The sequence below is a fragment of the Rutilus rutilus genome (assembly GCF_951802725.1).
Source record: "Rutilus rutilus genome assembly, chromosome: 25".
Lineage (NCBI taxonomy): Eukaryota > Metazoa > Chordata > Actinopteri > Cypriniformes > Leuciscidae > Rutilus > Rutilus rutilus.
This window is the reverse complement of record NC_140229.1, coordinates 9,903,919-9,931,394: the sequence shown is the minus strand read 5'-3', so window position 1 is coordinate 9,931,394 and position 27,476 is coordinate 9,903,919. Positions and strand designations below refer to the sequence as shown.

General features: G+C 37.5%; 4 protein-coding genes across 7 annotated transcripts in view; all 4 read right to left on the bottom strand.

The window, feature by feature from the left end:
* The window catches only part of dclk1a (doublecortin-like kinase 1a), a 54,385-nt gene extending 49,854 nt beyond the window's left edge, over window positions 1-4,531 (bottom strand). For both annotated transcript variants that reach the window (XM_084400802.1, XM_084400800.1), the window contains exons 1-3: window positions 4,317-4,531; window positions 2,878-3,255; window positions 924-1,270 (exon numbers count right to left, since the gene is read on the bottom strand). In XM_084400802.1, coding sequence (XP_084256928.1) covers window positions 924-1,270; window positions 2,878-3,235 — 705 coding nt within the window. In that variant the 5' untranslated portion in view covers window positions 3,236-3,255; window positions 4,317-4,531. The remainder of the gene's footprint in view (window positions 1-923; window positions 1,271-2,877; window positions 3,256-4,316) is intronic.
* An 859-nt stretch (window positions 4,532-5,390) lies between these two features.
* Window positions 5,391-13,282, bottom strand: ccdc169 (coiled-coil domain containing 169). Of its 2 annotated transcripts, none has more exons than XM_084401349.1 (8): window positions 12,972-13,282; window positions 12,789-12,871; window positions 10,697-10,807; window positions 10,213-10,253; window positions 7,764-7,862; window positions 7,441-7,494; window positions 7,256-7,326; window positions 5,391-5,523 (listed from the first exon to the last, which is right to left on the bottom strand). In XM_084401349.1, exons 1-8 carry the CDS (start codon window positions 13,043-13,045, stop codon window positions 5,430-5,432), a joined length of 627 nt encoding a protein of 208 aa, XP_084257475.1. In that variant the 5' UTR covers window positions 13,046-13,282; the 3' UTR covers window positions 5,391-5,429. The 2 variants fall into 2 exon arrangements, with proteins under 2 accessions (XP_084257475.1, XP_084257476.1); XM_084401350.1 differs by having other exon boundaries at window positions 5,391-5,520.
* An 868-nt stretch (window positions 13,283-14,150) lies between these two features.
* sparta (spartin a) lies at window positions 14,151-21,744 on the bottom strand (the record flags this gene model as incomplete). The annotated part of the gene is made up of 8 exons (XM_084400013.1): window positions 14,151-14,493; window positions 15,020-15,110; window positions 15,256-15,414; window positions 15,507-15,701; window positions 15,967-16,117; window positions 16,586-16,780; window positions 19,240-19,922; window positions 21,717-21,744. 8 exons carry the CDS (start codon window positions 21,742-21,744, stop codon window positions 14,277-14,279), a joined length of 1,719 nt encoding a protein of 572 aa, XP_084256139.1. The 3' UTR covers window positions 14,151-14,276.
* Window positions 21,745-24,552: 2,808 nt separating this feature from the next.
* On the bottom strand, window positions 24,553-27,257 carry ccna1 (cyclin A1). Of its 2 annotated transcripts, none has more exons than XM_084400429.1 (9): window positions 27,134-27,257; window positions 26,884-27,047; window positions 26,646-26,814; window positions 26,292-26,410; window positions 25,810-26,033; window positions 25,538-25,742; window positions 25,338-25,451; window positions 25,048-25,181; window positions 24,553-24,976 (listed from the first exon to the last, which is right to left on the bottom strand). In XM_084400429.1, exons 2-9 carry the CDS (start codon window positions 27,034-27,036, stop codon window positions 24,925-24,927), a joined length of 1,170 nt encoding a protein of 389 aa, XP_084256555.1. In that variant the 5' UTR covers window positions 27,037-27,047; window positions 27,134-27,257; the 3' UTR covers window positions 24,553-24,924. The 2 variants fall into 2 exon arrangements, with proteins under 2 accessions (XP_084256555.1, XP_084256556.1); XM_084400430.1 differs by having other exon boundaries at window positions 26,884-27,044; window positions 27,134-27,194.
* Between the last annotated feature and the right edge of the window lie 219 nt (window positions 27,258-27,476).

Sequence of the window (27,476 nt, the reverse complement as noted above, 5' to 3'; positions counted from 1 at the left end):
AAGGGGACAAACCAAATACAAATATAAAATAAATTTTAATAAATATAAATACATTTAAAAAATTTGTACTCAAAATGTTATCCTGATAATATAATTTGCTATGAAAATAAGCACTTTCACAAGTGAACATTTGAACAGCACTGTATGTCTGTGGGGGTTATTTACAAAATTATGATCAAATATTTTTTTACAGCAGAAGTTTGTGTGTGTATATGTATATATATCATAGTATTTATCAGAGTAATACTTTATGCACATGTGTGTGTCATTCTCAATGCGTGGGGAGGGCACAGCTGTTTCAAAACGGCACGAAAAGGTGGGAGGAATTTAAACGAGAGCATGAGTTATTTCTGTATGCTCTGAGACACCGGTTCTCTCATTTTGAGTCTGCGTGGGCAAAGACACAGATTCCCATTCATAAACTAGACTCGTCCTGCCATAAATCTTGCTGCAGGTTAGGCAGAGATTTCTGCTGTAGCATTTGAAATAATGAGACTTCATTATTCATAATTCAAGGCTTGTGGTATGAATTCATTTCAGAGATTAAATAACAAGAGCCATATTGTTTGGATGTTGAGCCCCCATATTTCTGGAAAATTTCTTAAGGGTTTACCAGAGAAGAACAATTCATCATAACACTTTTAGGTCTATGTATGTTTGAGTCAAATGATTACAATCACATAGGAAGATTAACCCAGCTGTTGATAAATGAATCATTTCTAACATTTTTATTTCACTTGCATGTCAATTATCTGGGACTCCCAATGTGCAATCCCAGTACACTTTCAAGTTTTCCGTGCCAGTTCAAGAGGTCAGCTTACATAACAAAACTATTAGTTGTCTGAGGTAAAATCACATGAATGAATCAACTCAAAACTGATTTTTCAGTGTGAAGATTCCCATTAATAAATGAGCAATCCTACCTGTTTTCCCTCAAGGGTGTAGATCCTCTTGACAACGCCAGAATCGAGCTTTATAGCATCTGTAATGTCAGTGAGAACTTGCTCAAAGGAGTGGGCCGTCTTCTTGTTGAGGAGGATGCGAACGGCCTTCCGCGGCTTCACCCCACTGCGGATGACAGTGACCAGTTTGGGTCTGATGAAGTCTTTGCCCTCTTTGGACTGCGGTCCTGATTTCGAGCTTGCTAGAGATGTTGGGCACTTGCTGGAACCCAAAGCCCTCACATTCACAGACCAGTTAGGGTTGTTGATGTTGTTGGAGTAGTCAAGTTTCTTAAAGGCTTCGGTGGAGCCACACACATAACTCTCACCTATAATCATCAAAAGAAAAAAGTGGTACAATGTGTTATATTTGACATCTTTAATACATATTATGTGTGCTTGACATTCATTTTTAGGGTAAAGACCCTGAGGCACTGCCTGGCACTTTTCACTGTTGAACTGTCATGCCTGTAAAAATCCATTGATTTAAGCTAAAGTCATGCAGACTTAAATGCTCATCATTGAGTGGCCTAATTTTTCATCCTTGTCGTCACATCTACTGCTCTAATTTTGAAAACAGAAACCAAATGCATCCAAGCCACCAAGACTCTCATAAAACAATTTGCAATAACAGACTATTACAATAAAATCGCCATTCACGCGGAATGCTTTCCTGCATTACAAAAACTAAGACGCGGGGCAGCGAAATAGAAAAACAATCTCGAGACGTGTCAGCACTCTTGTGGCAGTTCGTATCCAATTTATATTTTGGCAAATTGCTCGCTAATATGTATGAATTTTTATGATCTCAACAGTGCCCGCCCCTTTTCAGCAGCACTGGTTCCAGGTTTTTTGTTTTTGTTTTTCATTCATTTTTCCCATAGGGATTTTAAAGTCCCCATGAAATCAAAATTGAAGTTTTTTTGGCTTTTAGTATGAATATGTTAGCCTTACTGTTATCTATAAGCTAGTGTGCTCCAAAACAATGACAAAATTCACATTAAGAAAATATAAAAATTCAAAACTTGAAGTCTCTTACTTCTGCCAATATGGATCAATGATTTTGATGACATCACTCTGCATTCAGTTTCTCATCGGATTTTCTGTCCAATCAAATGCTCCCAGAATCTAAAGTGTACCGCCCCCTACATTATAAATAGCTGAAGCTGCAGCTAAAATTGGTCACTTGTTAACACATATACTATTTTCTACATGGTGAATGGCACATAATGCACTAAATAGGGGATAGGGAATGGGCTCAGACAGTGTATGCTTTCCATTGGGGCAAATTAAGTCTGGTTTCACGTTATTGTCACGCGAACCGCCACACCGCGCACACAGTCTGCTTCGGTCCAAAGACACGATAGCACAGAGCGGATCGTACGAGCGAATCGACGCAGAACACAAAACGTATCGAATCCATTTGAATTCTGCACAGAATGCTATATTTTAAAGCGAAATGGAGGAGATTAGAGAAACAGTTAGAGATTAGGAGGAAACTGCGCTTTACCGAGATGCTATTGGCTACTTTAAAAAAGGGGAGGAGCTGTTTGATATGTCCCACCCTGTCTTCCAGTTTCAGTGGAAATTACATGATCAACACATTGAATAATGCTGCATTTCAAGGCACTTCAGTGGGCCTTTAAAATAGTATTAGTTAAAGTTATAGCCAATCAGAACCAGAATCATGAACCAAGCCAATCAATCAGCTATGGTGAATCATAACACTACAAACTTTGATTTAAAGCAAAAGAGTTTTTGAAACTCAGACAAAAAGATAAAGGTACAAGACTATGGGAAAGAGGGAAACTAAGGGAAAGAGCTAGCCTACAATCCCATGAATTACTACTCATAAATACTAAAAATACTCATTTACAAATGTTGATTATATGTAGCCTATAAAAATATAAATGGGCTGCATTAAAGAACTTCTTACCTTCCACCAGTTGTTCTATGCTGGTGATTTTTTTGGAACCATCGATTGCGTAGATGATTCGGACCCCTTGGGGCAGGTTGACGTTGTCAGAGAGGGTTCGGGTCAGGTCGGCCAGCAAAGCGTCAAAGGTTCTAATGCGGTCCGATGAGATGGCATACACTATGCCGTTGAAGTACCTGTCACCATTGCGGTAAAATCGCACTTTCTTCGCCTTCTTCTCCGAGCTCAGAGTTTTGAGGGTGCGCGTCCGGTACAGGCTGCAGTGAGCGCTGTGAGTGGGGCTGAGCAGCCCGTTCGTCCGTCCCGCGCTTCGGCTATGGCGGTGCACTTTGTCCCTCTCGTCAAAATGTTCCTCCATGTCGTCCAGTCAAAGTAGGGCTAAACCGTGAAAATTAAATGTGGAGAAAGGAAGTTACCAAACTAGTAAGTTTAATCCTGGCATGCTCTTTCAACCCAGTGACATAGGCCTAGATGTCAATTGAAGTCTCGTCTGAAAATAACCTTTTAATGACAGCTTACATGTTTCTTGGAGCTCGTTAAATCCTGCGTCTGTCATCCTGTTGTCTTTAACAGTCTTACTTTGACATGGCAAAACACTAACGTGTGATATTTGAAAACCTGTGCAAAAGTGTATTATTGTGTAGGCTGCATGAATGCGTTGAATAGCTGTTTCTTGATTTCAGGATCAATGACCATTATAAGGATGTCTAAAAATCCTTGATCGAGTTCAAAACACGCCATGTTATTGGAATGAGATCTTTATTCATATTGCTTTCATGCATTTAAAAAAAAAAAAAAAAAAAATATATGCTACATTTTTACAACTAGCCCATTTTAGATTATTAACTCTAAAATAGATTTTAATGTCAAGTGAAAAGTACATGTAAACGAACACTTCATCGTATTTTTATTTTGTTTTATGTTTTCCCAAAAGTTTTAAACACTTTTTCCTGGTGGGCAATTAAAAAAAAAAAAAAATGAAGCAAATTCATTTTTAGTTAGTAGCCTAGCCTAGCCTAATATCAAGAGATTTTTTTCTACCTGAGCATTTCATAAAAAGATCAACATGTGAATAAAATATTAAAAAACATACAGACACAAACAATTAGCCTATTTTAAATAAAATCAAAGATTTTATCAAGAATACATCACATAGACAGTTTGACTACGTCGCACAAACATATAAAACTTACTTTTAATTCTGAAATTATAACTTTGAAGTCATTTTTGTTTGAGTTGAATTTCTTAATATATTTTCTAATAACTTAGATCCGGACAAAAATGAACGTCACGTCACTGACCATTTAACAAAGACCTAACTGATAATCCGAACTATTCAAATGAATTAGAATGACCAAAACAACATTCTAACAGACAGGTCAAAAATTTTCGGACTATTTAATTTTTCTTACAGACAATAAATAGACCTTTCTACTTACCTAAAGGTGAAGATGTAGGTAATATTCAAGATTTCTTCTGAATGGTGACGATTCAGATGTTGAGTTGTGCTGACAGGAGTCGTGATGTGAGCCCGGCACCTCCTTTGTTGTCCCGCAGAGGAGGCTGGCTGGTCGGTCGGCAGCTGCTGCTCTTTCTCTCTCTCTCTCTCTCTCTCTCTCTCTCCTCCGTGTCTTGCATTGGCCGCTTTATCATTGAGATTCAGCCCCGCACCGCAGACCTGCCACAGCCATCCCTCCCCACACACACACACACACACACACACCCCGCCCCGTTCCTCTCCGGTGAGGCTGACTGCTCTCGAAGCTCTGTCACGATTCAGAACGAATATGTGTGGCTTGCTTGTACCCACTGCTCAAACTCTCCTGTATCATTCAAATATTTACAACAGCAATTAGTGTCTTAAATGTAATGTAGGTCCATACTGAAATTACATAATTATAAGATAGCCTACATTGTCTTAACCTTGACTCTTCATAATAGCATGAATAAGTATCATAACAAATCATAACAGAATTAACATCTGATATGACAAATTACACTTACTTAAAGGGATAGTTCACAAAAAAAAAAAAAATCTGTCATCATTTACTCACCCTCATGTCGTTGCAAACCCGTAAGACCTTCGTTCATCTTCGGAACACAAATTAAGATATTTTTGATGAAACCAAAAATATTTCTGCAATGTAGGCTAATCACCACTTTCAAGCCCCCCCCCCAAAAAAAAAAAGATTCTCATTGCTTTCTAACATTAAGGTTGAACCACGGTAGTCACATGGACTATTTTAACGATGTCGCTACTATTTCATAAAAAATATCTTAATTTGTATTCCGAAGATAAACAAAGGTGCATGAGAGTGAGTAATAAGTGACATCATTTTCATTTTTGGGTGAACTAACCCTTTAAATAAACTACCTTGAAATGAAATTAGCTCACAAAACCCAAACAAGTCAAGAAACAATACAAAAATGTATTTAAAAGTATTTATAGTGAACATAAGTGAGATCAGAGTGGTCCAACCAAAAATAATGCTTAATTGTATAGGACACTTTTTCAAAACATAATCAAACAATTGATGGATCCATGCACTGCATTAATGTTTTAATCGAGGGAGTCGGCTTCTTGCAGGTGTTTTTTTGACAGACACCTTCATCATATTTGAATGTTGCATCATATCCTGGCCTCTGCTGGAAAGGGAAATAAAAAAAAACAAGGTAGGCTATATAGGACATCCAACATTTTAACAATGTATTCAAAAGTACCCAACCACTGCCATCCATCTATCTGTTTCACTTTATATGCAAATTGTATTTTTATGAGACAATTAAACCAGGATGGTTCACCTAGAAATGAAAAGTCTAATCATTTACCCTTATATATTCAAACCTGTATGTATGACTTTCTTTCTTCTCTAGAACACAAAAGAAAATGTTTTGAAAAAACAGTTGGTAAGAAGAAAGAAAAAAGAAATTCATACAGGTTTGAATGAGGGTAAGTATGACAATTTATGTGTGAACTATCTCTTTACGTTAATACTCAAGTCTTACTCGGGATTTTAAAGGAACACTCCACCGTTTTTTGAAATAGGGCTTATTCACCTTCTTTCCTACATTTAGATGGGTTGGCAAATGCATTTTTGTCTCAGTGCATGCGTTGTTTTAGTTTGACAGGGTCGGCGCTAGCTTAGCTTAGCACAATGAATGGAATCCTTTGTTGCCAGCTAGCATGTCCTGAGTAAAAGTGATAAAAAAAATAAAAACCCTACCTAATTACTTCTTGTGGCCTGCATATTCACAACGAGTACAAATAGCGATGCAGATTAACACTAGGCGATTTCCTAGGCAGATATTGACTTGGGACTATATTAGGGGGAAGCACAGGCGAAGCACTGCAGCTTAGGCGAAGCACTGCTACTTGGGCGCAGAGATATCACGCAACACATGAAATGTGAATATGTGGTATAATATGTGAATGTGAATACAGGTATAATATGGGTCGATCTATACATGCATGACGTGGGAGAGAGGCCACACTATGCTTAAATATATTTTTATTTGCACACTGAAGAAGGCACGCGCCGAAACGTGTCTGTGCAAATAAAAATAAAAATAAATATATATTTAAGCATAGTGCGGCCTCTCTCCCACTTCATGTATTATAATTATCTAGGCCAGCACTCTTAAAATTGACAAGGGTACACATTGAGTGAAGCCTGCTCCTATCCACATTTACTTTTTGATCTATACATGCGTCATCATGTTTAAAATAATTACTTACTCTGTGGACAGTTGTCCATTTGGTCCATTCGGCGTGGGGCTTTTTTTCCAGTTCACTTTATCACACCGGGAAAAAAAATGTTGACATTTCATGTGTTGCGTGATATCTCTGCGCCCAAGTAGCAGTGCTTCGCCTGTGCTTCCCCCTAATATAGTCCCAAGTCAATATCTGCCTAGGAAATCGCCTAGTGTTAATCTGCATCGCTATTTGTACTTGTTGTGAATACGCAGGCCACAAGAAGTAATTAGGTGGTTTTTTATTTTTTTTATCACTTTTACTCAGGACATGCTAGCTGGCAACAAAGGATTCCATTCATTGTGCTAAGCTAAGCTAGCGCCGACCTTGTCAAACTAAAACAACGCATGCACTGAGACAAAAATGCATTTGCCCACCTATCTAAATGTAGGAAAGAAGGTGAATAAGCCCTATTTCAAAAAACGGTGGAGTGTTCCTTTAAGTAGGAAATAAGTAAGTATAATGAGATAATCACATTCTGGTTTCCTTGTAATAACTGAATGGCTAAACTCTGCATGTTTTTCCATGTTACTTAAAAATGTTTCAGAAAATATAAGAACTGACATTGTTTTTTCTCGGAACCAAAGTGGTGTCATTTGATGATGTGCTGTGCATTTTAACATTTACGTTTTGTCTGGACCCAGTGCTGTCCTCTGGGCTAGAACCATCTGCTGTTTTCTGCTCACTGTTGAGGACCGCTAAGGATACATTATCATAGTTATCAACACGACACAGGCTACCTACACACTGTAAAGCACTTTGGATAAAAGCATCTGAATGTGTCAAATTTTATTTTAAATGTGTTCCTTCACCTTTGCAATCTCTGTAAGATATGCCCGCCTCTCTTCGTAGACTTTCTGGTAAGTCTATAAGAAACAAAATGCATAATAAAGGCACTTGTGTAAATAATACCAAAAAAATTCATGCATGAAGAAATAATTAGGACTCTTACGTCAGCGTAATCATTAGATAATTACAGGCATAGGGGAATTCAGCAGCCCAAATCTAAACTCATTCACTCCCTCATGATAATGTCAATTACATTACAATTAATAGCTGGAGATTGTGTGCAACAATATGATATGATCCATAACCAGAGGGCATTTTTCTGAATAGAAGATTGGTAGAGCTTCACCTTTCCTTCCTGCACAATTCTCATTTTGAAATCCATCAGCTGGGATTGAAGGTCGCTCTTCTCAGTAGAAAGCAATTTGAGCCTCTGTCTGAGAGCATCCTGAACACAAACATATCTCAGCACATGGACTTAAGACAAGACATAAATTACATGAACATTCTTATGATTATATAATTAGGACAAAATTATAGGGGTCTTTGCTAGGGGTCTTGAGTAAACCCAAACATTTTCATTTTCTGTTCTATAATTATCATCCCATCCCTGTAGCGTGGCTCACTCAAATCTTTCTCACTTCTCTTCCCTCATTTACAGATTACTTCTCACTGATTAAATATTTTTCACAGGCTGTCTCAGCAGATTTTTTTTAATCTCGTCTTTGGCAGAGGACCATGGTTAGGTAGCCAGGCTGTAATGAGAAACAATTGTACCACGCAACAGTAGCCGCTGAAAATGAAACGTATATGAACTGATGCATAAACTGAAGCGTCTCTTTCATGCTGCACAGAAAGAAAGGGGGTGTGAGGGAGGGAGATGTGTATTTTGGGCTCTTTGGTTGTCACGGTACCAACATTTTAGTAATCGGTACCAATACCAGTCAAATTGTATGGTTCTTGGTACCAATTTCAGTACCATAGCAAAAACTATTGTAACCATTTTGTTTTAATGTGTTATTTAACTATTTGAAAATAAAAAAAAATATTAAATATATTAAATTAGTTCATTTTTAATGCTATTAATGATTATAAGAAAATAATACATTAAACCATTAGCATGTAGCCAAATATTGTTCAGTTAAGTAAACATTGCATTAAAAAAAATCGAATGAAAAGTTTGTAATAAAATGAAAAGCAAGGTTTACACATTTCAGGCAACAGAACATGTGGCTGGTCTATTGCACTTACATTGCTGCACAGATCTGTTTTGATGTACCCTATCATATTTTCTTTGTCCCGTTTCTCATCAAACATCTCAATTTCAGATTCAGTCCCACATTTTAATTCGGTTGTCTCTGAATTACGGTAGTCACTGTCACTTTGCAGTGTGTGCATAGCAGTATAAAAATAAAGGTTTTATTCAAATTATGAAAGGGTTATACAGTAAGCAAGCAAAGAGCGCTCCATTTATAATCAATAAAGCCGATATCACTTCAGTTGAGCTCAAACTCACTGAAAAAAATAAAATAAAATCTGTCTATACTGCGCAATTAATATCTTATTTACATCGTCTTTATACTTAGTTGGTTATAACGGACAGATCGGTATTTGTGAGCGTGCAGAACTCTGAGGATTCTGTCTAACTTAAAGAGTTAGTTCACCCAAAAATGACATTTCTGTCATTAATTACTCACCCTCATGTCGTTCTAAACCCGTAAGATAATTAGTTCATCTTTGGAACACAAATTAAGATATTTTTTATGAAATCCGAGAGGTTTCTGAACCAGCAATATAGGCAGCAACGTCATTGCAACTTTCAAGGCCCAGAAAGGTAGTAAAGACAACGTTAAAATAGTCCATGTGACTACAGTGGTTCAACCTTAATGTTATGAAGTGAGGAGAATACTTTTTGTGCGGAACAAACAAACAAAAATAATGACTTTATTCAACAATCTTTATTCAACACTGATCACGTAGTAAACACAGTGTAGCGCTTCCGGGTTGTTGCTGCCTATTGCTGGTTCAGAAACCTCTCGGATTTCATCAAAAATATCTTAATTTGTGTTCCAAAGATGAACGGAGGTCTTACGGGTTTGGAACGACATGAGGGTGAGTAATTAATGACAGAAATTTCATTTTTGGGTGAACTAACCCTTTAAAAGCCTGTGATTGGCCAGTGCGATCACATGCTCAATAAACATGTCTGTGATTGGCTACAATGCTCAATGTTGCAAAACAAGTAGTAAATAGAAACCTTTGACACTTTTCACATGGGATTGTTTAAAAACAGGTGCATAGCTGGTATCCGGATTGACCCGGTGCTTGCTAAGATAGGCTGGTATCTTTATGTTTTTAAAATTTCAGTATCGACTTGATACCGAAGTACTGGTGTTTAAACACCCTACTGACGTTTATAATTTTATTATTAATAAAATAACAATTATTTAAAATTAATTATGTTCATTTAATTATATTTTTAAATATTTAAACAAATGTTTATGAAGATTTTATGATTAATAACTATTTATATTTTATTTATATATTTTTTTAGAAATTGGTAGCACTTTTTGTAGCTGGAATGTACCATGGACATTTAATCATACAAGCGAATAGAAGTCATTTGAATTTTATTTTACTTATTTTTAAATTAAATTATTTACATTAATTTAATTATATAATTAATATAATTATTTTTTAATAAAATGGTTTTATAATAACCAATACAATTGTGTTTGATTTTTTTTTTTTTTTTTTTTGGGAGGTATAGCAAAAATAGTTGCTGCTGGAATACTTACCTCGGACATTTCGTCATAAGAGCGAACAGAAGCCAGTCGATCTGAAGAGTAAGACAAAAGTTGGGCTTACATGGTGCAGTGTGTATGCAATACGTCAATATAACAGCATTTCAGCTCTTAGTTGTAAATATAGCTTGCCTGGACCTGCCTTATATTTCATTCTGTATCAGCACAATAGGACCCTTGTTCGATTATTTGATCATGACTGATGTGATAAAGAAGATGAAGAGAACTTAAAGCCAGCAGAGAAAACCATGAATGAAGTAGCCTATGTGAAACCGTGGACATGGACTATATGACCCAGCCCATAATGTTGCCTGTCTTGTGTTATTTTTTCATCAGGTGCCCCCAAGTGTTTCTTTCTATTATTGCAGATTGATTGTGACACACTAAAGGAGGTCTAAAAACTTTATAAATTACGAAATATATATGGGCACACAAAAAAGAAAAAAAAAATTGAAAAAGAAAGCGCGTGTATTGCTACCTGCGGGATCACTACGGAGGGTCTCAAGTCTCTCTCGAACCACAGTGATTTGTTTCTCCAGCTGCTCGTTCAGCTCCAGCTGTGTCTCATATCTGGTCCTCCACTCGTTCTCTGAGCAGAATGCAAAATGGGATATTGAGATACGGCTCAGCTTCAATTGACCGTTCGCAAATACCCGCCCCCTTTAGTTACTGTTGCTATGTCCGACAAGCCATGCCCCTGTTGTGCCGAATTTCGACCCGCTGCCAAATTATTACCCCCCTCGTTGAAGTCAGTACCTGACTGCCTAATCCTAACCCCACCCCTAAACCTAACCCCTCCCCTAATCCTAACCCCTCCCCCACAACTAATCCTAAACCTACCAATGCTAGGGGGGTAATAATTTGGCAGGGGTCGAAATTTGGCACAACACCGCTCTCACTCCACACCATGAAAATTACTTTTGGGTTACTTTTGATATGAAACTCAACTTTCAAATTTGGTCATTTTTTAAAGAAATGTAAAGAATAAATATAGTTTTGTGGTTCTTTAATGCTCTTTAATGTGTCGTGACAGATCGTTGTGGCGCCTCAGTTAAAGGAGCCGTATGTAAGATTGTGGCCAAAACTGGTACTGCAATCACTTTCAAATTACTGTAGAGCGGTGTATCCCCTCCCCCTTCCCCCTGACTCAAGTTGCCAGATAGGCTGCAGGATCCAGCAGGAACGTAGGCTGCTACGTAGCTGTGGTAACTAGAGCAGAGCTGGCAACCCCAATGCCGAAACACTACTGACTTCGTGATTGGTAGATAGGTGGAGGGTGGCGCTTCAGGCCAAAACACAAGATGACAACATCAACATCAGTTGAGGGCTGCAACTTTACTTTTTAAATGACAATATCCTGGCTGGACTACTGTTGTCAGTGATATAAGTATTTGAAATGAACATGATTTCTTAATGTCTAGTGACATATCAGGGCCATTTTATGATTAATTGAAATACATTTCTTACATACAGCTCCTTTCTATGACTATACTCTCATTCCTGCGTAATAATCAAGAAACTTTGCTGCCGTACAATAGGTCCAGCAGGCGTAATGATATGACGCAGCGCCTCAGGCAGGAATGAGAGTATAGTTCCTAGCCATATCAGCCTAGAAAATCGCAACTTTTCATTTTCCGTCGGTCTTATTACACGATGTAACTACAGAAGAGTTTTAAAATGGAAAAATATCGAAACTCTTTGGTCATTTTTTTGAGAGAGATGCTAATGGTCTTGTCCGATTCAATGATCTATGCTAAGCTATGCTAAAAGTGGTACCGCCAGACCCGGAGTTCGGCTGAATGGATTCGAAAACGGTAAAACTCAACTCTGGGGGAGTTGTAAAATGAGCCTATTTCCAAAAAAAGTGGAGTATCCCTTTTATCTCCTGACTGATTTGTCAGACAAAAATGGCGGATGGAGAATTATGATTGGTCAGATTGCTTGTCAATCCAACTCCGGCGAAGGGTCAATTACTCGACGAATTAGGTTAATTATTTTTGCTTTTAGTAGTTTTACTTTTAGATTACTAGTCAAATGTATTTGTTGCAAGGCTGTAACAGTAAACATGTCAAAGCATAAATAAACAAATTCTAGATCTAATTCTTGTTGGGAAATAATTGTAACTATTTGCAAATCATATGCACACATGCACTTTTATTTGTATGCCTAATATGTCGAAAATGTAAAAGGTTTCTTGTCTCGTCACAATCAGGAATTACATGAATCACATAAATGCATATTTTCAGTTCAAAACGTTGGTCATTTTAACATTTCTATCTCAGGCTACTGAGCTACTTTAACTGACCCTAATTTTTTTTTTTTTTACATTTATTCGTATATTTATTTATGTATTATTTTGGCAGCGTTGGAATTCCATATTAGACCGCTGGGGTAGACCATACTTATGAAACTTTTAAATCGTTTTGTAATCCTAACAAGAGCGCCGCAAAATGGAGTAAGTTACAGCAGAGCAGTGCACATTTTTTTTTTTTTTTATATTTGTGAAGATAATTTGGTCATTTCTAATTCTGCCCTAGTTCAAATGCCATACGTCATGTAACCTTACAGACCTTCTCCATCTACACTGTGAAGTCTCTTCTCTAAATCAGCCAGTGTGCTCCTCAGGTCAGACACCGAATCCTGCAACATGTCCCTTTAAACGATTTACAAAGTTAAAACGATTTCATACAATTAACAGAGGGTGAAATAACTGGATAAGTCAAATCAATTTGCAACTGAATGTTTGGACTTACTTGAACTCTCTCTCTTCCTCGACTTCTGCTTGCAGTTGGGATAACTCATCATTTCTGACATTAGTTTCTCCCATCTTCAGTCAGAGTAATGGACGGGTTTCTCTTTCATCTGTGCCATGCGATGCTGATTGTTGCGCTGTATCCATGGCAACGAACGGCCACAACACTGTTCACGGGATCACTCCTCATAACACCTAGCAGTAGTGGCCAAAACTAGTGATGTCCGACCAAGGAATTCAGACTTTTTTCATTAACTATTTATTTTATATTTTGTATGTTGTGAAGTTGTGTCTGGGGTGTAAAACGAATGTACGCGTTCGCAACGTTCCACGTTCCAAATTGTATCATTTGTCATGATGACGCAATGAAACATAGGCTACAAAATTGTGCGGATGTCATTTTTGGCCAAGGGGCCAAGCTTGCACTCATTATTCCCAACCTATAACTCGATAAATCACTGTGGGGCAGGTGTTAGCTATATTATAAGAAGTTATTTTGTAGGTTTTAGAGAAAATGGCCCGATGATGCCCTGTGATGATGATGATGAGAACATAAGCCATTGAAAATAAAACATTGGGGAATTATTAACCTGAATAGTGATAATTCATGCAGGTCTTAAAATGAAGCTCAACTTTAGGACGAACTTAAGGAGGGTTGAAAGGAAGATAAGCTGGACACATGCATAAAGTTGCCCAGTCAACACTTGGGGGAATGGCTACTGTAATTATTACTGTAAAAAGTATTATGTAAATATCCCCTTCAGACATTACTTTTGGCCACTATTCTATATGCCGTTACCTTACCTTACCTAAATAACCTTTACCTTGGTTTTACTATTACAACAACACTGTAACGTTGATGTTTGACAAATGTACATTCATATCAAATAGAAGGTATGCATGAAGAATCTACAAAATTTTATCAGCCTATACAACTATGGCAGTTATACACAAAAGTACCATGGTGTTACTATGGTAAAACTAAAAAATAAATAATAAGGGTTACTGTGATTTTTTTTTTTGTAGTAAACTTTAATGAATCATGTGCATCTGAAGGGTGCAAAGTGCTGAATGCTAAATGTACTTCCTAATTACATGCTATTGTTTCCTTCTATAAATATAACCCTCTGAATATTTTAAGAAAATAAAAATATATTATCTGTAAGTAAGGCTGTGCCAAAGGTAGAACATTTCAAGTGTCTAGGTGCATCTTTCTGTAAACATTACACAGTATAATCTCATTATCAATACAAAATTATAATTTTATGCTACAAGAACAGGGTAATCAATAACAATAAATATTTCCTTATTTTTTCTCATCCTGCCCTTTCTTAGGTGGCTTTTCTTTCTCCGTAGTTCCGTCTCTTCCTGACTCATCCTTCACCACTGCTTTTGCAGTCTGCTTGCCTGTGCTCTTCAGTACACCCTTGATGCCCAGATTGTCCACATTAAATGCTGTGACACCTACATTGACAGCAGACTGTACTGCAGTGTCTGCAGCTTGTCCTGCCTCGTCTCCATACCTGATCAAAACATGGAGGTATTCTGAGCTATAACTGAGTCTATGAGCTTTAAACATTGTCTGACTATTGATTCTAAAAACATTTTTTTTACTAATGTGAAACATTTTAAAATGAACAGAACACAGTAAGAAGACAAAATGTTGCATTCACCTCAGTTTTAATTCAGAAAGCACACTGACAGACCGTTAATAAGAACAGGAACCTTCTCAGCAACTTCTGAATGGTCAATAATTCAGGAAAATAAGGCACTTTGGGTATGTTAAAACTTGGCATTAGTCAAAGAAAATGTAGTATGTTTTTACCCGCCACCATTTATATTCTGCTAGGGGGGTCCAAGAGGTTTCCCAGACCCCTAAATCTGAAAAAGCAACAGGAAATAGTAAATTAAACCATTTCCCAAAGCAATGAAGTTTAAATAGGTATAGCAAAAAACAAGAGTAGCAGGCTATTGGCAGGGGAAAAGAATAATAGGAAAGCGGAAGAGAAACCCTGAATCCTGAAGAGCGATAAATAAAAAAACACCTACTTGTGCCTCACAGTAGTCACCGTCTCTGAAGTTATACTTTTGCCAATAGTTTTTGCTGCTGTCTCCAGACTTGACCAGAGAGTTGATAAACCTGCAGTTTACAACACAATTAGCTTTTGAACATGAATTCAAATGAAAACCTACAAATTTCATATATTAAATCAAGCTACTATTTAGCAGGACAAAAGTACAATTTCAAAAGCCTTTCAGGACATTTGAACGATTTATTCGGTTACCTTGTATGCTGCTTCCAGCCACCAGCTTGGCTCCATCCATTTTGGAGCAGCCGTCTTTGCTTTTCTTGAGGGATTCTGGGATGAGTTTGCTACCGTGTTTTTTCACGTGTGGAGCGAGTTCTTTCCCAACTCTATCTGCCACAGCAGCGACACCATCCACTGGTGAATAGAACAAAATGTGTTGTACATCTTAAAAAAATAGGCTTTAAATATTTCAGCACGTGATCAAACTAATTACACCATTGTTTTACCTAGAACCTGGCTGACTTTCACAGCACCCCCAGTGGCCTGCTTGGCTGCATTTAGGCCCTTGGTGACCTTGGGGCTGACCTCTGCTGGCGTCTCCTCTGGGGTGATGTTTTCTCGGAGCTTAGTTGCTCCTCTCTGGATCGCTTTACCGGTAGCTTCAGCTCCTCGCACAAGCCCCCGACCCAGCCAGGAGCTCCCTATGAGGGGGGGAATCACAATACCTCCATCTCTTGTTTTCTTTTAGAGTGTATTAGAGTGGCCTCTAGTGGCAAGTCTTAAAATGTACCAATAAGGTGTTCAATGTGTGCATACTATCCTATCATGGTAAAAGTGTGACCTTCAACCAGTTTTCTAAAATATAATACGACATACAGCTAAAGAAACAAACACCCTTGCTATCCAATGAGATAGCTATAAACATTCCAGGTTTTGGTTGCTTTACTCTGATGGTAAAGTTCAGACCTGCTAGAATGCTCTGTGACATTTTTTCACTCCACACAGGAACAGTTTTCTCCTCTCCTCCTGGTGATTGAGTTAGAGATGTTTCTGAAGGAGGAACCTTCTCACTCAGGTTTGTGTCTTTTCCTGTAGCACCACCTTGTTCTTCATCTACCTTAAATAAAAAGGCCTCAGTTATAACCAGTACGAGGTAGTAAACTTAAATGCCGATCTTCAATTAGCTTTGTATTGTTACAAATCTCACATAAACTGTGAAATTTGGAGGACAAAAAAAGGTCCATTGTCCATTATCAATGCATGAAGCATGACTCACACAGAAGTCACTTTTAAACCAAGAGCTTATTGTTCATCAGTGCAGCAAATTTGTGTGACCGGCTCAAACCCAAAGAGAAAACTGTGGGAACTTGTTTCGCCCTCACACAATACTCCGGATCACATTGATTCCTATCGAAATGAATGGATTTTGAATTTGAAATGTTGCCAAGAAATGTTAAATGCGACTGCAACATTATAAGTTATGCAAAACTAAATGTATAGCTTCAGAAACAGCTATTAGAGTTCAATAAAACAATTATTTTTGTCTTTTTTTTCATCAGAACTTTTCTTCTCTGAGACTGATTACCTGGACCCTGAGCTGTGCCAACACTGACAGCTGTTCCTGGAACCGATCCCTGTCTGCTGCAGGCAGCTCTGAGGACAGCACAACCCCGACGTAGGACCCTGGCACTGCTGCTGTGGTGTCAGGAAAGGTGAACACACCTTTGTTGCTAAGTAAGATTGGGGAGTCAGGGTACAGTGGGTAGATCCAATCACAAACCTGCAAGCACAAAAATAAGAGTCTCTTACATGATCTTTCCCTTATCTTTTAAACCGAAACATTTGAAACTTAGGTTCAGGGACCCCCAGGAGCCTGCAAGAACTGAATTTTTAGTATATTGAGATGTATACATCATCTGAAAGCTGAATAAATGAGAATATTTATAATATTTGAAAAAATAATATTTGGCCGAGATACAACTATTTGAAAATCTGGAATCTGAGGGTGCAAAAAAATCTAAATATTAAGAAAACCGCCTTTAAAGTTGTTTTTTGCAGCATCCACTCACAAAAATACATTTTTGATATATTTAAGGTAGGAAATGTACAAAATATCTTCATGGATCATGATCTTTACTTAATATCCTAATGATTTTTGGCATAAAAGAACATTTTGAACCGTACAATGTTTTGTTGGCTATTGCCACAAATATACCCGTGCGACTTGTGACTGGTTTTGTGATCCAGGGTCACATATGAGGAAAACATTTATTATAAGGTTGTTAAAAAATTATGTTTAACAATCATTTAAAATATGCTATTACTCATTGTCGATGTGATAATCATTCAGAAATCATTTATCACGGTTAATTTATTGTATTGACAGTCATAGTTTTTAACAGTAAGAACTAAATACAAGTCCTGAGCGACAAAACGTTTGAAAACCCCTGCTTTAAACTACAATAAAGATTTATTTTGTGTATTTGGATGTCACTGTGCATATGAGGGAAAACTGGGGTCAAATGAGACTGGAATTTTATTGCATATTTTTGGCTGCGCTGTGTGACCTTTCAGAATGCCACCCTTTGTTCTGGACAGCTAAAGTGGGACAAAAGACCACTGTGGGACACAGGGCAGCAGTTATGTTAGAGCGTGGACTGCACGTGTCCTACATCAAGCCCCAGAGCAATGGGAGCACTGGACAGCTATCAGCCCTCAAACTGGAAATCTGCCAATACCGCACAGAGCCGACAGTCAGCTATTCAATGAGATTTCTATTTGCTGAAACAGCGTGCAGACTGACTCTGTACAAAGAGCCCTGGCTTCATCTGTAACAAGACTGTTTCTAGCACTGCATAAGCTTGATATAACCACCACAGAGTCTGGTTGGGCTGGCTTTTGCGGGTTTGAAAGAAGAGGTGGAGCAGTGAAACCACCCTTTTGACATCTGAATGTGAATCATTTTTAAACCATGTCAGATTTGAGTGACTATAAAAAAAACAACTGAAAGTAAAACTACCCTGAGTTTAAAAGTGGTCACAAATACTACATATTGAATTGTCTATTCTAAATTAATCTCAATCCTTCTCTTAATAAAACACAAGGCTTCTACTTCTCTCTCTGCTCTCCCACACAAGAAGAATGTGCTATGTGCTTGTAATTGTTATAGCATGATGAGCATGACAGTAATTTTAGTTATTTTGCTGTCAGCCATGAGCTTATGTTCAACAATAACCAAACTCTACATAGACGTAATTCTTAATAAATAAATAAAGAAACGCCCAATTTCATGTGGTCATCACAAGACCTCTCTTGTGTGCAAGGTGAATACAGTTCTTGTCAAGGTGGTGAATGGTTTGCTAACAGCAAAAATACAGGCTGGATAATATATAATGTGATGCTAGTTTCAAAAATGTATATATATATAAAAATATATACACAATTCATACACACAAAAAAAAAAAAATTCTTAATCAATATTTTTGTCTTGTATGCCAGTAAAAAATATATAAACATCCTTTAAAAAAGTTACAATCTTTTTTTGCATAAGATTAGACTTAAGTTAATAAGTTTGTTTTTGTACTGCTTTTTATTTTATTTTAAGCATAAATCAAAAAAGAATTCAAAGCATTTTCTGCTTAAAACAAGGAACAAGTCACAATTATTATATTTAGAATATTTTGTTTTATTTGTATATTTCCAGTTTTCATTTTAAATTTAGATTTATTAATTTTGTTATGTGATTTTGTCATTTTTATTCGTTTTTCTTTTCTTTTTTTTAAGTTGTTTAGGTTTTTCATTTAATATTTATATTTTCTTTTATTTCAGATTTTTTAAAACAGGTTTTGGTAACACTTTACAAAAAGGTTTATTAGTTAACATTAGTTAATGTATTAACTGACATGAACTAACAATGAGCAATCCATTTGTTACTGTATTTGTTCATCTTTGTTAACGTTAGTTAATAAAAATACAGTTACTCATTGTTTGTTCATGTTAGTTCACAGTGCATTAACTAATGTTAACAAGATTTTAATAAAGTATTAGTAAATGTTGAAATTAACATTAACAAAGATTAATAAATGCTGTATACGAACAGTTACCTTATTGTAAAGTGTTAGACAAATTGTACTAATAGTTTTAGTATAAACAATAACACAGCTGGAGAATAAGACAAAAAAAATAAAATAATTATACATACAAATGAATATAGAAATATTGTCCAAACACAATATTTACCTGTAGGTAGGCTGGGGCATAGCCAGCACTCCTGTCAGAGTTTTGGCTGCTGTAAATTATTATTCTTAGGTATCCTGGATAAGAAGGAGCGCTTACATGACCCTCAGCAGACACGAAGAACATCTGCACCCCACTGGGCAAGAACATAATCTCCATGCCAACCTCTCTGAGATTGACTGGGGCGAATGCCTGACGCTGGGGCTGAGCAGCTTGAAATGGCCTGTTGCCTCCATGAGAGAGTGACAGGTGCCCATCTGTTGGTTGTGGAGTGTAGGCTGGTGGAAGCTCAATGGGTACAGTGAAGCCCACCATAGGGGAGGCAGGGCGAGCAGGGGCCCCTCCTGAAGCTGAGAGATGTGGCTGGGGGTCCTGGAGGACAGGAAGGGTCGGGTAAAGGCAATGACCCGGGGTCGCAGTGGATTCTAGCACCCCTAGACGAGAGGTGATAGTGCTCAGAGTCTTGTTCATCCTCAGCTGCGTCTGTCGCGCGACGTCCCAGTCGCGTCCGACGCAACGCTCGCCCTGTGTGTTCACCTCTAGCCCTCTGAGAAGATACCGCCTGCCCAGTCTGTACTGAAGAAGAGCTTGCTCCTTATTCCCAGCATCATCATACCGAAGCCCTGTGTTCAGACACTGCAGAGCTTTCGCATAGCTCTCGCGAATGGTACGAATATCAGCCGGATCTAGGGTTGCCAACCGTTCCGTATAATACGGAATCGTTCCGTATTTGACACATAAAAGTCTTGTTCCGTATTGAACTGATACGGAACGCACTTTGTTCCGTATTTTTGAGAATCAATTCAGTGCAGTGAAAAAAAACCCCGACGGTGCGGTAGATAGGCTACTAATTTCTCCCCTGGATTGTCTATGATCAGCGTAGCGTTTTTAACATCTTGGAACATCATCAGAGAATGCCCTTTTAATTGGTCGTTTCAGTCATTGTGAGTCACGTATCGTAGCAACGATGACGACAAGTGACAACAGCGGGAAATGTAAAAATGACTTCCTCCGAGCAGCCGGCCAAAAAGAAAAGAGCACAAAAATATAGAATTGAATGGGAAAATGACTACCCGTGGCTGGAATGCGTGAGGGACAATGAATACACGGCCGAGCGATGTCACGGTTCCTTGTCCGTCAGACGTCTCCAGCTGATATGGTAGGCTATGTAATTTTAAGACTCAAATTAGTTCACAAGAAAGTGATTATATTAAAAGAGATATTACAAGTTTAGCCTAACATTGTAAAGAAATCAAAAAAGTACACATGGAAAAAATAGCTGCACAATGTGCTTAGTCTGGAGGTTTATTTATTTCTGTGAGATTTTCCATGTGCATACATACAGGTGTTGTATTGCTTGAATGCAGTATTTGAGTGCAATATTTTAGTTTTTCTTTATTAGCTTTTTTTATTTATGTTTTTATATTATTGTTTTGCACTGGAAAGAAAGTTAACTATAATGGAAGTATAATTATATAAATATATTTGCACTACACCTCCTTAAAATGTTGTCTAATTAAATTAAAAATATATTTTTTTGCACTGGAAAGAACATTCTAGAAGTCTAATTCTATTGAATAAGTTTGCACAAGGCTACAGAAGTTTTGAATGTTAGATGTTGTATTTGTTTAAGTTAAAAATAAAATGTATTATAAACTAAACAAATCCATGGTTCATTGTTGGCAAAATGATCATGATAGGCTTTATATTTCACATCTAACTTATGTGGTTCAGTCTTGTATATTGATTAGGCCTACTTTGCTATTCTATAGGCCTATAAGTTGTATTATAATATGCTACAATGTATTAAATATATTTATCTAAATATATCAATTAGTTTCCACAATATTCACCAGAAGTCATCATTTCAGGAGTTTTTTTTTAAATTATTCCTTGGGGGGCGTGTCCGGGGGCGTGTCACGGGGGCGTGTCACCCCGTTCCTTATTTTCATTTCAGAGAGTTGGCAACCCTAGCCGGATCTGATGACTCCATTCCAATGCCAGGACACTTTAGAGAAATGACTGTGTTGTGACTTTGCGGTTGAAAACTAAAAATAGTTAGGCTACTATTAAAGTTGTCTACGAAATATAGCTACTTAGGAAAAGCGTGACAGTCGGGCTGCCCGAACGTACACTTAATAGCATACTAACCAGCTTTTGTGACCCAGCAGGTTCGACCAGAATACGGGTGAAACAACTAAAACAATGTTCTTAGCGCTTCTGGTCACTATAGCACTCCAAGGCGTGGAAATGTTTTTGTTCTGTGTAATAGGCCTACTTAAAAACACCTGAAAGAATAAAGTGAATACCTCAAGGCGAAACTTGTTCTTCTCTATATAGCCTACCCAAAAAGATTTTAGCGTTCTAAAGTTAAGCAGGCCTACAGGCATAAATAAGATAAATTATTAAAAAACGATGGAATGATAAAAAAAAAAAACAAAAAAAAAAAACTGACTAGCATGGATAAAACTGAGTTAAACCTGCTTTCGGGATCAGGACGTGATTCATACAGTAAGCGCTAGAGGTCGTTGTTTACCATAAAACCATGCCGCATGGAAATCAACCCTCTATACGGGACTAAAATCACAGATAGAAAATTTGTTTTCTACATGTGATCTTTGACCCTTTTTTTAAGTGCCGTCATTTAGAACTGACTTTGTCCTTTTATGGTTAATTATTTTTAGCAAATTGTCTGAAATTTCAAACACATTTCACACAAATGCATTTTCACAATCTGAAAAGTAAAAAAAAAAAAAAACGTTAACATTCCATTTCATCTTGTGCTACTATATTTCATTGGAACTCACAAGTGAAAAAAGAAAGTCAAAAACTTAATACAATTTCCCTGCCTGGATAATGAAAACATGTCTTAGCCCTCTGGGCTTCTTCGCCCGAAAACGGGCGAAAACTTGAACGTTTCGAATTGTTTAATTTTTTTGCTTCATCGGATGGGGGTGAAACTTGGTGACTTTTGTTTTATTACCTATATGAACACACACAAAAATCAAGGAGATGATTCTGATATGTTAAAGGGTCGTAAAAAAAAAAGTCACACTTAGCTTCCTCCCGCCCGAAAACGGGCGACATAGGAAATGAATGGGAAATACGAAAAAATAGGAAAACTCAGAGAAACTTTTGGTGGTACAAGCTACAGCTCAGCCACTGTGCTGAAAAAAAGTGTTCAGCAATGAAGGGGTGACACTCTAGAACATCAAGAGTGCAAATAAGACACCCTCCCCCCCCACACACACACACCTACACACACAAACACACACACACACAGAGAGAAATGAACTGGTAAGACTGAAACAGCAAATTTTGCCCCAAACTATATAAAAATGATATAATCATAATAACTCCAAAACTATAGCAAGGAGAGTCAAAAGGTAGGTATCGTTTGAAAGAACTCTTTTTACATTTTTTGAAAATATAAATTACATTACATTTGGACATTGTCCTGCCAAGGAACAGCGGATAAAAGACAATATATATATATATAATTTTTATTATGATTTTGCATATCTTTCTTATTTGTCATGGAATAACTCAGGAAGGAAATAAGGTAGGAGGAAAATTCTTTTTTAGTGAAGTCCCCCTACATGTTAGCTGCATCTGGATAAAAAAATAATAATTTTTGGACAAAGGAATCAAAAGTTACAGCATTTGGAAAAGAGATAGCCTTTTTGTACAGTCTTTGACACCCCCTCATGGGCAATTTTTTCTTCATGAAGAATATCTTGTCATAAAAGCAATAGATTATGTTAATTTTGGGCTCATTTTAATTGTAATAATATGCTGTAAAAAATGAAGTGCCATTTTCAATTATCTGAGAATGTTTCATGAGCTGTATGATGTTTTTGACACATTGCAGTACATTATTTTATAGATTATGAAAAAAAAGAAATTCTATTTATCAGCAAATAACTCAGCAATACTTAAGAGTTTTTCAAAGTGGATACATTCACTGTAAAGTTCAGACTCTAAGCTTTCAAATGACATCAACTTTGTGTTAATCAAGGCAAGATTTTTTAAAAATATGGTAAATAATATTTTCGCAGCTAGGTGGCGCCTGCTGGCAGTACACTCGGTTTTAGAGGGATTACTCAGCACTCGTTAGGAGTTAATAAATGTAATTAGATGCATTAAAAAGCTGAGACCCTAAGCTTTAAAATGATATATAATTTGTGTTGTTCCATTCAGTGGTTGCTTAGTAATAATTTTTTTTCTTTCCGAATGGGAATAAATCAAATAAATAAATAAAAAAGCTATAGGCCGCCTATAGGCGGTTATAGGACATGACCCAAATTAATACATTTTGAAGCCACTAGGTGGCGCTCTTCTCAGTGGAAATTTTTTTTTTTTTAGGCCTGCACTCTATTTTGATGTGAAATGTTGCATTTATTGAAAAAAAAAAAAAAAAAAAAAAAAAAAAAATAATATATTAATTCTAATGGAAAAAATAGCTCATAAAAATTATATAATTAATGCAAAATATCATAAAAAATTCCAAAAATTCTAAATAATAATCAGAAAACATTATAGAACAAAAATATATTTGATTGGTTATCCTGGGAAAAAGTAAAGTAAGATTAAGGCTTCGCCCGTTTTCAGGCGGGAGGAAGCTAAGTGTGACTATAATACGAAGAAGCCCAGAGGGTTAGTGTTTCAAAAAGCAGGAAAACAATTTCTTTCTTGGAATTACAAATCAATGATTGTAGCACAAGTGAAAATTAAGACTGTGTACCCACACAACTTGGTTTTGACTATCATTTTTGGAGTGTCCTTGCCAGTGTAATGAAGCCAATTAGGCAGTGGCATCTTTCCTGACCTCTGGTTGTATGATCACATCCTGCAAACTGGTGTAGGATAATGTACCCAAAAGCCTGACTTACAATCTCTGTCGTCACCCTCACTGCTTCCACCCCCAGTCTTAATTTTTTTTTTTTACTATGGCCTTACTGATGCACTGCCATCACTACTTTCTGGAAAAGGTAGAGCTTTTCCTCCATCTTCTATAAAACTTAACCAGTCAAAAAGGCTATTGTACTGCCTTGCTAGAACTGAACAAGTCTTCAAAATGAACTTGTGCACTTTCTAGCTTAAACTGAACTATGGAGCCATGACAGTATGTGACCTAACGTGCTGCTAATGTCACCATTTCCTTTTTTTGCCAAAAACCAGCACATGGCAAATAGATCAATTTTCGGCTGAAGGTGGATGTCATACATTACTAAAACTTAATTTTGGCTAAACATTGTGTCTTACAAGCAATTTTAAGTGTACCACACTGGTCAAAAGACTACATGGAAGCAGCACTGCAACTTGTTTTGTTTATTGAAATACAGTATGGAGTACATGATATTGCATGTAGTATACAAGTAAAACACATAGTATACCAGTAAAGAGATCCTAAGTGAGGAAAGGTAGACAAAGTGGTACAAAACCATTCGTTCATCTCAAATCTTTACAGAAATGGGAGCATACAGCCTTCAGACCAACATAATGTTGGATTTACAGAGAAACAAGTCACAACTTTGATTACATTATAGTATTAAGCGACCTATGATAAAAATCACGTTAAAAAAGTATTAAAAAAACATTTAAAAATCTATTTCATTCAATATTTACAAGAGACTTAAGCGCTGCAGTTCATTTGTGGGCCAAGGAATTCATGTGGTCACCAAAACATCAAGGGAGAGGCAGAGACTCCACGGGCTCAATAAGGGACACGCCACAATTTCTGAAAGACAGGATTAGTCATTAGGGCTAGGTCAAAAATGAAGACAGCCGTGTTTACAAATGCCCACTCACTTTGAGCTCTTGTACTTCTCTTGGATAGCCTGTTGAGGGCGACTTGCAGCCCCTAGATGGAGCTTATGAAGCTCCTTCAGACATGGGCTGATCACTCCCAGTGAGTAACCAGTGAAGGAATACAAGTTCTCAGGCTGTCAGAAACAAGACATTATTAGATAAGACATATTGCACACAATTGGAGTCATTTTGGGGTTAATAAAGAAATCACCTATAGTGGTTTAAGCATGAAGACTCTTAATTAGTTTGTCTGAATAAATCAGGGTAACCATTAAAAAGGTTAGACTCACCCACAGAGCCCCATTTAGAGTGTAGTTGGCCAGACAATATGCAGCTGCAGCGGTCTTGGAAGGTAGATACTGCACAAAGGGATCCACTTCAAGCAGGCTCAACTCTGAAAGATACTATGGGGCAGGGAGAAAAGAAAAATCAATATCCAATTTAGGAAGGAAAAAAAAACCCTACATAGATACCCCCCTCCCCTCCTCACCAAAGCAAGGTTGACAGTCCTGGCACAGATCTGCTCCTCCAGAGTGTACTGCATCAAAAACTGGTGCACTGTGGGTACAGTCATGTCAAAAGCAAGCACTCGGAGCAAGTGCTGCTCCATCCGAAGCAGCTGTTTCTTCGTGTAGGTATCATCCGTGATGTACACAAACTCATCCACTTCTGGAGGATACACCTCCTCGTATTTCCTAATCAGAAACAGGCCATGCAGTTACACCACTAGGGAACACTTAAAGATAATAGCTCATCACTTACGCAGCCAGGAGTACAGCAGCGGTTCCCACAAGCTGCAATTTCCCTCTCAGGACAGACATGCACGAAAGGAAGCGGTCCAGGTAATTAACAGCCAGGTAGAGAGTCTCCGAGCACAGCTTGTATTCCTCGCCAACTTCAACCAGCCAGTCGACAAGGATAATTCTCATACAGTTGGTTATGTCCGGCTGCCTTCTCATATAGCTGGGCTTCGGCCTGTATTTAACCTGAGAAATTAAGTGCATTAGACAGATACAGGGGCCAGTTGTATAAACTTAGCAACTATGTTAAGACTTTTAAGAACTAGTTTGACCAACTTAGTTAACAATGGGTAATCACGCTTTTCCAATTGGAATTAACCGATCTGCCATCTTATGTAACTAACTTTAAAGTTAGGACCAGTTTCGAGAAAATTTAGGAGACTAACTTAAGACTACTCTAAACGGTTTATGCAACCAGTCACAGATAAAAGTAAATATACAAACTTCGCATTCACGCAGGTATCTGTGGATGTCCTCAGCATACTCAGGAACACACAAGACATCCTCAGATGAAGCGGTCTCCTCCTCAGACAATGAACACATAGAAGCATCCATGCAAGACCCTAAATATTGAGGGAGTATAGTTTAGCCATATCCATAAGGATCTGCATTGGAAGCAACAGTAAAAAAAACATCTCTTGGGTTCAGTGTTATAAATATTGCATGATATACTATTATAGCTGTGACTGCAAAGTGGTCACTGCATTAAAGGGACTATGCAAAATATACATTAAAAACAATAAACAGTTTCATAATCGTGATATTCACACTTTTCTAGACTGTCATCTTGCAGCATACCTGAGCCAAGATCTTGGATAACATCATCTACTAGGAGAAGCTCTGAAGGCATCAAGAACGAGGTGGATCGTTCAGCTGACTCAGGCACATCGTCACCAAGTGTAGCACTGTTTGTGTTAACGTCACGAGCAGGTGCAGCATGAAGAGCTGACTCATATTTGGATGAGATCTTAAAAACAGAACCAACGTCACTTTCTTGCACTTCTGGAGTAAGTAAATGTAAACCCTTGACACTAACCTGGCCAAATACTCGATTATGCTGATCATTCTCTGTCAAAACACCGAGTACAAGCCTTTGGCCGGGCTTGTGAGCGCGCAGGCCATCCGCTCGTCCCATGCCTATCGCGTTCTCCTGACGACTGGAAAGAGGAGCGAAGCTACGGGAAGCCATTTTGATCACTTCTGAAAAGAAGAGTCAATTCAACACTTCAAATTCTAAACAACTTTTTATATCAAAGACATTAAAAACTAAACCGGTCGAAACCAACCTTTTGCCACCGCTTCAAACTCTTAAAGAACCAATAAAATCTCAGTAACGTTAAATGGATCACAGTATTTTGACTGTGACTGTCTCTCTAACCCCTTTATACGTGCATGTCGATATTCATGACCAATCGACATGTGGTTAGGTAAAACATTTGGCTTAATTTTGATCCGCTGCTTTCCCCAGGTGTTACAAATAAAAGCTAATTAAACTCGCATCTTCATGAGGATTCGTCACATGGCAACGTAACCATGGAAACGCGTTTCTTGGCTGTTCAATGAGTTGACAAAATAACACAAACATTTTTCGACGTAAAGAATTTATACACAGGTTTGAATTATTGTCAC

What these genes read in the sequence shown, in the direction of transcription:
- ccna1 (XM_084400429.1), bottom strand. Translation starts at nt 27,036, where the DNA reads ATGGCTTCCCGTAGCTTCGCTCCTCTTTCCAGTCGTCAGGAGAACGCG. An exon ending in GATACCTGCGTGAATGCGAA is followed by an intron (nt 26,034 to 26,291) that starts GTTTGTATATTT and finishes TTAATTTCTCAG; the next exon opens with GTTAAATACAGGCCGAAGCC. An exon ending in GCTGCTGTACTCCTGGCTGC is followed by an intron (nt 25,743 to 25,809) that starts GTAAGTGATGAG and finishes GTTTCTGATTAG; the next exon opens with GAAATACGAGGAGGTGTATC.
- ccdc169 (XM_084401349.1), bottom strand. Translation starts at nt 13,045, where the DNA reads ATGGGAGAAACTAATGTCAGAAATGATGAGTTATCCCAACTGCAAGCA. An exon ending in CTTATGACGAAATGTCCGAG is followed by an intron (nt 7,863 to 10,212) that starts GTAAGTATTCCA and finishes GTTTGTGTTCAG; the next exon opens with GATGCTCTCAGACAGAGGCT. An exon ending in ATCTTACAGAGATTGCAAAG is followed by an intron (nt 7,327 to 7,440) that starts GTGAAGGAACAC and finishes ATGTATCCTTAG; the next exon opens with CGGTCCTCAACAGTGAGCAG.